Source organism: Phragmites australis, chromosome 13 (assembly GCF_958298935.1).
Source record: "Phragmites australis chromosome 13, lpPhrAust1.1, whole genome shotgun sequence".
NCBI lineage: Eukaryota > Viridiplantae > Streptophyta > Magnoliopsida > Poales > Poaceae > Phragmites > Phragmites australis.
The window spans coordinates 13,754,199-13,764,634 of NC_084933.1; the positions used below are offsets into that span (position 1 = coordinate 13,754,199).

At 46.8% G+C, this 10,436-nt stretch overlaps 1 protein-coding gene across 1 annotated transcript; it reads left to right on the forward strand.

The window, feature by feature from the left end:
* Positions 1–4,142: 4,142 nt before the first annotated feature.
* On the forward strand, positions 4,143–5,143 carry LOC133889430 (uncharacterized). Its single transcript, XM_062329956.1, has 3 exons — positions 4,143–4,406; positions 4,506–4,724; positions 4,787–5,143. The coding sequence occupies exons 1-3, from the start codon at positions 4,143–4,145 to the stop codon at positions 5,141–5,143; spliced, it is 840 nt and encodes a 279-aa protein (XP_062185940.1).
* Positions 5,144–10,436: the final 5,293 nt, after the last annotated feature.

A 10,436-nucleotide genomic window follows, 5' to 3' on the forward strand; every position in this document is an offset into this window, starting at 1 on the left:
AACCATCACAACATCAGTTGCACAATACTATCACAGAACACATTACCATGCAACTTTTTTCTCTTCTTATTCCAAAGTCCACATACACACGCATGCTTATAGAATAATATTTTCACATCATCACTTGACACTCTATACCACAGACTGTATTGTCTCCTGGTGCAATCCATCTTCACCACACCATAGCCCCTACATCTCCTGTGTACATCTCATTGTGTGATCATCTTCCCTGTATCACTCTTTAGATTGAATGTCCCACGTGACCTCCTGACTGCCTTGACCTCAGTCTCTCCCTGAATCTAGTCCTGTCATAGACAATGTCTGCCCTCAAGACGACAACTGCACATGAATGAAACTAACAACTAATTCCGACCACAAGTTTCACAAACTTGACTCAACGTCAATCCGCACAACACCACTCACATGAGCGTATTGCACATATCAAAACCATAAACATCACTATGCTACCATGAACATCATTATCACATGCACATCATCTATAACTGTGCTACCACAAGCATACCAGTAGCATATTATCATCGCATGCACATCATCACATAAAATGATAAATTACATAAAATGTTAAATCACTTTGCATCTTTTGTCAATTTCACAATAACACCAATTTTGCTTTTGCCAATTTTTCAGCACATGATCTCATAGCCTGATTATACTTTCAAATTGAGATAAATGTTACTATTTGTAAGTTGTTGTTTTTTTGTTTCATAGTGTGTTAGGTTTAGTCCCATATCGGATTTTGATGATGAAACATCGCGACTTAAGAGCTAAAGTGTTTCACCCATCAGGTTAGTCTTTTGGGTTGAGTTAACCTAAGATCTTGGTTGTGACTCTGGTTAGGCATGCACGTATAGCAGGCCCATTGAGACATGGGCTTGGGGCATCGGCTCATGGGTGTAACGAGTCAAGCCGGACCGTTACACACTCTAATAAGTGGTATTAGAGCTTCATGTCTGAAACCCACAACATTTTCGAGGCCTCACTATTGTGGGTTGCGCCACCTAATGTGTGATGAGAGAGATTGTTGGGTTTAGTCCCACATCTATTGGACCATGATTTTAGGGTTCCCTTATGCATCTTGTATCAATCTATGGGTTAGTAGTTTATACACATATTTCCAACAGAGTAGCATCACAATCATACTTTAATTACATTACAATACTATAACAGAGTATTACATAAAGATTACAACACTTAGTTCATTACAACAAAGGCCAACATGCCGAATAAAAGAGAGCAATGACAAACAACCTAGGTGCGGATGAAGCCTTATTCTCCTACTCGTGATCATCTCCATTAGCGAAGTCGAAGTTTGATTCTTCATCTGAATTCAACTAGCAAGAGTGAGTACATAAGGTACTCAGCAAGCTCTACCATTAAGGATTATAGATGCTTAAGGGATGAGACAAGGATAAGGCTATAGGGCTTAATCTTAGCGAAAAGGTAATTTTCATGCAAGGGTTGGTTTTGAAAAGCAACTTTTAAAGATTTCATATATCAATGTTATTTTCCATATTTAGGGTGGTTATCTCTAAGGGAGATATATCTATCCCACTAGTTCCCAAATTTTATAATAGGTGACACTTAGTCCTCACCAGTTCACAGCACAAATTCGGCAATTCTAAAACATAGGCACGTTGTCCACTCACGCATCAAGGAGGTACTCACTCCAAAGGCTAATCATTCTATGAATGAAGCTTCGTGCGTCCATGACCGCGGACAGGGTTATCCGAATCGATTTATACTCTACATAGATTGTACACTTTACCCACAAAATATGTTCTAGCTCCTTCCACCATCGTGGTTGGAGTAGACATAACAAGATCTCATACCCATCAAACATCATTATGATATCCACCCACTGGACCACATGGATTACCAGGGACTCATGATAAATATGGCTCCATTAATTTAGAGTCTCCAGCCAGATCACAGAACTCCACTTATTTTGTCTGTGTCTTTTCCTGGCTCCCGTTTCCACTACTAGCTTACATGTGGGTATCGAGCTAAGATAATGGGGGTGTAAGGCCAAATCCTACATATACAGGTCAAGTGGTTGCACAAGGGTTGCTCAGCATGATGGCATAACAAATCGGTCCTTATACGGACAAGGCAAATGTCTTTCAGTAGGAATACTACAAAGGCAAACCCTACCCTAAGGCAATCTCACCTCCGTGTGGTACCCTTACCCCCGCTAAATCATGTCTCTGGGCTTCATTATCATTCCCACTCTTTACTCACTCACACCACCAAGTACACAACACATTTCACACATTTTGAAAAAGCATAATTAACACGAATCAACACTTTGAAATATTAAGCCCTAAGCATACTAATAGTTCAAGCAATCATCAAACAATCAATATAGTTGATGTTGGAGGCATTCTAGGGTTTCATAAAATAAAGGTAATTCAATAACAAGGCATGACATAATAAATATTAGGTCATAACTAAGCGAGCATTTAAATTAATTTATTAATTCAAATTAAGCATGTAGTTATATAATATTTTAAAAACATGCTCTAAATGGGTTGTGGTTATAAATCATAGGTTAAATATTATCAAAGGGCATAGGACTTGCCTTCTTCAAAGTCTTCTTCTTACTCTTCCTAGTAGTCCAGGTCCTCGTCTTCTTCCTCGAATGTTTCTTCCTCTAGCATACGGAAATTAACGTTGAATAAGTAAACTACTATAAAATAATCTCAAATTCAAATAAACTAAAACAAAAATTCAAAATGAACTTCAAAAATTCTGAAATTGGTATGGTTTGATATATCTTGAATTTTGATGAATCTTGGTGGAAGAATCGTTGCAATCAAAGTTGAAACAAATGAGAAATTTTCCTCAGAAGATTGACGAAAAGTTTAATTCCAGACAAAGAAAACGGGAGAATATTCCTTAGAATATTCTCTAGAATTTCCTAAAAATGATTTTCTAATTTATTAATTATTTATGAAAATTTAAAAAAAAATCTCTATCACTGACATGTGGATCCAAGTCAAGGGTCAACATTGACTTAGTCAACAGTCAACACGGTGACTACTATTATGTGGACTATTTCAAAGGGTTAATACCCCAGGTCTACAAGGATGGTCTACAGGCTTATTGGCTCGGCCTATGGTCCATGGACCAACCGTGGGCTAGATAGATGGGTCTACGATGCACCGATAGTTGTGGGGTTGTGGGCACGTGCTAACTGGACAATAGGGCCGAAGGAAAAAAGTGCGCGCTACATCGGCGAAGGTATTCAACATGGAGTCCACATCAGCGTCGTGGGCTTGCATCACCGAAACAGGAGAAAGGGAAGGGGTCCACGGTGGGAGCTCACATGTGATCTTGTTGGTGGCAGCTAGAAGCGTCGGGGCTCGACGTGATCCAAAGTAGGACAGTCCACGTGCAACGACGACTGGGTTGGTGAGGTTCCCATCATGGAGGAGGGACTGGAGCGGCGGTGGAAGCTCGCTAGAGATCTAAAACGATGGCGGCGTAGAGTATTCCTAGGGGGTGTTGGATTTAATCCTTATCGTAGACCTCAGGGACTCGTTTCACGACAGAGCGGAAGCAAGGAGTTCGTATACGGTTCATATATGGCTATAGCGTTGTTCGTATGTGCATAGAGTTCGAGTCGGAGTCGGATCATGGGATGGCACGATTCGTGTTAGGATTCGGAGTTAGCATATTGCTATAAATATGAGTTGTAATCTCTAATTTGTAAGCAAGACACAGAGTCGTGCAAGTCAAAGGTTGAATAGAGTCTAAAATTTCCTCCAGAGAGTTTTTGTCTTGTTTTACTGTTCTCGTCGAATTTCTACTGTTTGACGTTCTATTTGCTTCTCGGTGAGTAGTACGCGACCTAGGCGTTGCTGGTCGATCGGTGTGATCGAGAGCAGCACATACACGGAGGATAGCTAGACTAGTCGTGGTCGGGCACGCATGACTGGTCGCTCAAGCTGGTCGTGACTAGTGGTCGTGAATTGGCGTACTCTATCCTTCTGCTCGCTCAGGTGGTTGAGAAGCCTGGCCACTTGCGTTGTCGTGAATCCGGAGTCGTCGCGCACGTGATCCTGTGGTCGGACCCAACATCTGGTATCAGAGCTGGTAGTGCGCAGCACTAACTCGTGAAGATGTCGATCGTACCTCAGGGCGAGCTGGCGCGGGAGAGCGGCGGTGGGCCATTCCTATACCCGCAGTTGACAGCGACAAACTACACGAGCTGGGTGATTTGCGTGCAGGCGATGATGGAAGATCAAGGCGTATGGGAGGCAATCGAGCCAGTGACCGGTGCGGCCGTCGACGAGAAGAAGGACAAGAAGGCGAGGTCGCATCTCTTCCAAACGCTCCTAGAGGATCTCCTTATGCAGGTGGTAAGGAAGAAAACTACGAAGGAGGTCTGGGACTATCTCAAGACAAGGTTCGTCAGTGCGGATCGCATCAAGAACGCACGGCTATAGACGTTGAAGAGCGACTTCAACGACATGCGCATGTAGGAGGGAGAGACGCTGGACCAGTACGCCGGAAGGCTCAATAGCATGTCCGTCAGGTACATAAACCTAGGAGAGACGCTTGATGATGCTACATTGGTCAAAAAGCTGTTTGACATTGTGCCGGATCGATTCCTGAATGTGATCGTCGGGATCGAGCAGTTCTACGACCTCAACAAGATGCCGTTCGAGGAAGCCAGGGGTGGCTTAAGGCATTTGAAGAACGTACTCGCCCACGTGCATCTGGTGGCAATAGCATCGGTGACATCCAGCTCCTGTTCACTCAGGCTGAGTGGCAGGCGCGGCAGAAGAAGGATGTTGGCAACTCCTCATCAAGCAACAAGGGCAAATCCCACCTTGCTGTAGATAGCAGCAACCGCGACCGGGGTGGTCGTGGATGCGGTAGAGGCCGTGGCAAAGGTGGTCGCGGCGGTATGTCATGCAATGACGAGGAGAGCGGCTCAGGCGGCGGTCGCCGCAACAAGAGCCACATCTGGTACTTCAACTGCTACAAGATGGGGCACTACGCGAACAAGTGCAAGGCACCGAAGAAGAAGGAAGACGAGACACATCTCACTTGTGCTGACGACACTGAGCCAGCCCTGCTACTCATGGTGTCAGAAGAGCCAACACAAGAACAGTAGCACCAGCGGGGAGCCATGCTGCTGAATGAGGAGAAGTTGAAGCCGGAACTGCGTAACACCACGGAAGGAGGCTCCACCTCTGAGGTCTAGTACCTGGACAATGGGGCCAGTAATCACATGACTGGTGACAAAGAGAAGTTCAGATAGCTAGATGAAGGTGTCACTGGCAAGGTGAAGTTCGCGGATGGCTCCATAGTGCAGATCATGGGCTTAGGGTCTGTCGTGTTCAGTTGCAAGAACGGTGACCAGTGGCTGTTGCAGGAGGTCTACTACATTCCAAAACTATGCAGCAATATCATCAGCCTTGGACAACTTAACGAAGTTGGACAGAAGGTGATCATGGATGCTGAACATCTACGTTTGTATGATAATAGTTCTTCACGGTTGCTGATGAAGGTGAGGTGAACTCCAAATCGCCTCTACATGATCAAGCTGCATCAAGCAACGCCGGTATGTCTCTTAGCCAGTCTTCAAGACCCGACGTGGCTTTGGCATGCGAGGCTCGATCACGCCAACTTTATTGCTATGAAGCTACTTGTCGATAAGAGGATGGCGGCAAGAGTGCTGCTGATCACACACCCGAATGAGTTATGTCAAGGGTGTTTGCTAGCAAAGCAGGCGAGGCAGCTGTTCCCAGCAGCGGCAAATTTCTGGGCGGAGAAGCCACTAGAGCTGCTACATGCTGACCTTTGTGGGCCGATCACACCTTCGACACTCGTCGGTAACAATTACTTCATGTTAATTTTTTATGATTACTCACGGTGGATGTGGGTGTTCGTGATCAAGTCGAAGGACCAAGCTAGCTCCATGTTCAGAAAGTTCAAGTTGCAGGCCAAGAATACGAGCGGGCAATGCATCAAGACGTTGAGGACTGATCGCGGGGCGAATTCCTCTCTGATGAGTTCACTCAGTTATGTGAGGAGGCCAGGGTCAAATGGCACCTCACCGCGCCATACACTCCACAACAAAATGACATGGTGGAGCAGAGGAATAGGACCGTGATGACGATGGTGAGGTCCCTCCTCAAGAGCATGAATGTGTCTAGGAGGTTTTGGGGGGAGGCGGTACGGCACGCGGTGTATCTGCTGAACCGCTTGCCGACGAAGGCGCTGGATGAACACACCCCGTTCGAGGCTTGGAACGGAAGGAGGCCGCATTTGGCACAGCTTCGTGTGTTCAGCTACACTGCACACGCGAAGGTGACAACACCACTTTTGAAGAAGCTCGACGACCGAAGCCAGCCAAAGGTGTATCTTGGCGTCGAAGATGGCTGCAAGGCGCATCGTCTCTTTGATCCAAGGCTCGGGAAAATTCATGTAAGCTGTGATGTTAAATTCAATGAAAGCATGGAGTGGAGCTGGTGTACAAGAACAGGTGGCGGAGAGCCATCTTATTTCGATGTCAAGGAGGCGATTAGCACTGAGTCAGTGGTGCGCGGCTCTTTGCCACTCGCGGGTGGTCCGGCAGGTGTGCCAAAGCCCGCAGCACATGATGATCAAGCTCCTTCATCAACTCTGTTGGCCAGCGAGGTGACGCCAGAAGGGCCAGTAACCAGGAGACGCGCTACGGCTCGCACGGCAGCCGACTCTCCAAAACCCCCCACCAACCTAGTGATTCTGCCAGCACCTGAATTGCCGGTGGATGATCGGGCCACACCGCTATCGAGCGGGAGCAACAGCACAGATGAGGGCCATGTGCGCTACAGGCACATTGACGACATCATGAGAGATGCTCCAAGGGTGGATCTCGATGAAGACTTGGAAGCAGAGGTCATGCTCATGGAGATGAAGGAGTCATCTTGCTACCTTGAGGCTACTGGACAGCAGGTCTGGAAGGATGCTATGGCCAAGGAGATAGAGTCCATAGAGAAGAATGACACATGGACTCTCACAGCGTTGCCAGCTGGTCACAAACCAATTGGGCTAAATGGGTTTACAAACTGAAAAAGAACTCAGATGGAGATGTGATCAAGCACAAGGAAAGGTTGGTCGCGAAGAGATATGTGCAGTGGCAAGGAATCGATTTCGAAGAAGTGTTTGCGCCGGTGGCTAGGCTGGACACCGTACGCGTCATCCTTGCTGTTGCAGCCAACCGAGGTTGGCAAGTTCATCATCTGGATGTCAAGTCGGCATTCTTAAATGGTGAGCTCGAAGAGGAAGTATACATGACCCAGTCGGAGGGTTTTGTAGTGAAGAACAAAGAGCATCTTGTGCTCAAACTCAGCAAGGCGCTGTATGGACTTCGGTAAGCGCCACGGGCCTGGAATATCCGGCTTGACAGAAGCTTAAAGCAACTTGGATTTATGAAGTGTGCTCAAGATCACGCCGTATACATAAGAGGAACATGCCGACATGGAGTTATTGTTGGAGTATATGTTGATGATCTCATTGTGACAGGAGAAAGTCCAGAAGAGATCATGGGATTCAAGCAGCAGATGATGAGTGAGTTTAAGATGACCAATCTTGGATTGCTCAATTACTATCTCGGGATTGAGGTAACACAAGAAGATGGGTGAATTACAATCAAGCAAACAGCGTATGCGAAAAAGGTCCTTAGTAAATTCGATATGCTGGATTGCAATCCCACAAAATTTCCCATGGAACAAAGGGCGCAGATGCATAAGGATCCAGATGGACAACTGGTTGATGCAGCTGAGTATCGAAGCATCATCGATTTCTTGAGGTATTTACTCCATACAAGACCTGATCTTTCTTTTGTTGTCGGGGTGGCAAGCAAATTCATGGAAATACCCACGGTGATGCATCACAAGGCAGTGAAGCAGATTCTTCGGTATTTGAAGGGCACCGTGCGTTATTGTATTGTGTATACCAGAGGAGGAGAAACAGAGGTAATCAACGGCTACACAGATAGTGATCTAGTTGGTGACATGGATGACAGGAAGAGTACTAGAGGTATGGCTTTCTATATTAATGATAGCCTGGTGTCATGGAACTCGTAGAAGCATAAAACAGTAGCTTTGTCTTCCTGCGAAGCTGAGTTTATGGCAGCAACGGTGGCGGCATGCCAAGCACAGTGGCTTAGAAGTCTGTTGGGGGAGCTGACAGGAGAAGAGCCCAAAGCAGTCAAATTATGTGTGATAACAAATTAGTGATTGCTTTGATGAAGAATCCAGTGTTTCATGGCCGCAATAAACACATTGACATCAAATTTCATTTCATCTGATAGTGCGTTGAAGAAGGCAAGATTGAGGTAGATTTCATCTGCACGGAAGAGCATCGAGCTGACGCTCTAACGAAGGCATTGCCGGCAGTGAAGCTGGTGGTCATGCGATATCTTTTGGGAGTTCATGAACTTGACCGACGATAAGATTAAGGGGGAGTATGCTGGATTTAATCCTTGTCGTAGACCTCAGGGACTCGTTTCACGATAGTGTGGAAGCAAGGAGTTCGTATACAATTCGTATATCGCTATAGCGTTGTTCGTATGTGCATAGAGTTCGAGTCGGAGTCGGATTGTGGGATGACACGATTCGTGTTAGGATTCGGAGTTAGCAGGTTACTATAAATATGAGTTGTAATCTCTAATTTGTAAGCAAGACACAGAGTCATGCAAGTTACAAGTTGAATAGAGTCTAAAATTTCCTCCAGATAGTTTTTGCCTTGTTTTATTGTTCTCGTCGAATTTCTACTGTTTGACGTTCTATTTGCTTCTCGCCAAGTAGTACGCGACCTAGGTGTTGCTGGTCGATCGGTGTGATCGAGAGCAGCACGTACACGGCGGATAGCCAGACTAGTCATGGTTGGGCACGTACGATTGGTCGCTCAAGCTGGTCATGACTGGTGGTCGTGAATTGGCGTACTATATCCTTCTGCTCGCTCGAGTGGTCGAGAAGCTTGGTCGCTTGCGTTATCGCGAATCCGGAGTGGTCACGAACGTGATCCAGTGGTCGGACCCAACAGGGGGTAGCTCGGTCAGAGCTGAGGTCCCAACAGTTGGCATTGGAGAAGAAAGACGGCGTCCATGGTGCGCATGGTGTTGTGCTCGTGAGGGCCTAGGGAGTAGAAGAGGAGGCTTAGAGGAAGCTCGGGGTGGTGCATTGGTGCTTATCAGGTGGATGGCAAGCTTGGAGAAGGTCGGAATTATGCCGGCAGGGAGGAAGAAATATAGCGACGGTGGTGGCATCCTACTCTGGATGGGGTCCGGTGCAGCCCTGGATGGCTGCTGAGCTACACAAGGAGGTGAGGGAGTGAGAGAGGGATATGAGGAGGCTACCATAACAAAGATAGGGCGAGGAGGCTCACTGGTGGAAGAGAATCATGGCGACAACTAGAATCAAGGAAGAACAAAGTGGGCTTGGCGGTGTGGGGGGGGATGGGGGATTTGAGTGGGAAGGAGTTGAGAGGGGAGACTGTGGTGATGTTATGGCTCAGCGGAGGGCACGATGACCAATTTATAAGCAAGCAGAAACAATTCATGGAGAAAATATATCCCTCGCCGGAGCCATGGTGATGGGACAAGACGGCATCGTGGTGTGTGGAAGATGGGCTTATGTGGCAGGGCAGCGACGTGTGGCGTGCCGGAGGAGATGATGGCGACCTCTGTGGTGCTCTCGATGGCTTGGGGCAACGAAACAGAAGAGGACATCGATGTAACAGGTCAAGGCAGTTCCGCAACGCGCATTGGGAAGAAGGTGACACACTATGAGACTATGAGCTCGGCTGTGGAATGGAGGGGGAAACAACAAGACCGACGGAGGAGTGAGTGCAGGACCTTCCTCGACCTTGGAGGTGATCGGTCGACAGTCTATGGCAAAGCTCTATTTCCCAGCAACTGGACATTGAGAAGAACAACGACGTTGTACAAGCTCTGCTGCAGAATGGAGGGGAAAACGTTTGGATCCAGCGGAGGAATGAGTGTAGGACCTTGGAGGTGGCCGGTGGATGACGGATACATCTGGTTATGGCGGCGTGCCGGTGGTCAGTGCCATGGGGAGGTGGGGAAGATGGAGAATCAATTAAGGGTATTGCAAGTGCAATCAAAATAGTCAGGCCTATGCGGTTTTGGACGACGCAGCGTGCCCTCGCACGATTACAAAATTTGGCTGATTTATTTGTCAGTATGGTTTTGCTTACTGGTTCAGCTAGTAGAACCGGTTCACCGGTTTTTGGCCAAATTTTGCTCCTTGAGTTCAGTTGTGTCAATGATTGCCAACCTAAAAAAAAGACTATTTGACCGAGATTTTTACCTTTTTTATTTATTATTTTTTAAAAGATCTGGGCCATTTTACCCGGTCTTCTTTGGAGACCTTATCTGGGAATCGTGCAGGACGTGG

Excerpts from the sequence above, each read along its gene's own strand:
- LOC133889430 (XM_062329956.1), top strand. The coding sequence starts at position 4,143 with ATGTCGATCGTACCTCAGGGCGAGCTGGCGCGGGAGAGCGGCGGTGGG. Across the intron at positions 4,407-4,505 it reads GGAAGAAAACTACGAAGGAG|GAGGGAGAGACGCTGGACCA; the intron begins GTCTGGGACTAT and ends ATGCGCATGTAG. Across the intron at positions 4,725-4,786 it reads GCTTAAGGCATTTGAAGAAC|GCTGAGTGGCAGGCGCGGCA; the intron begins GTACTCGCCCAC and ends CTGTTCACTCAG.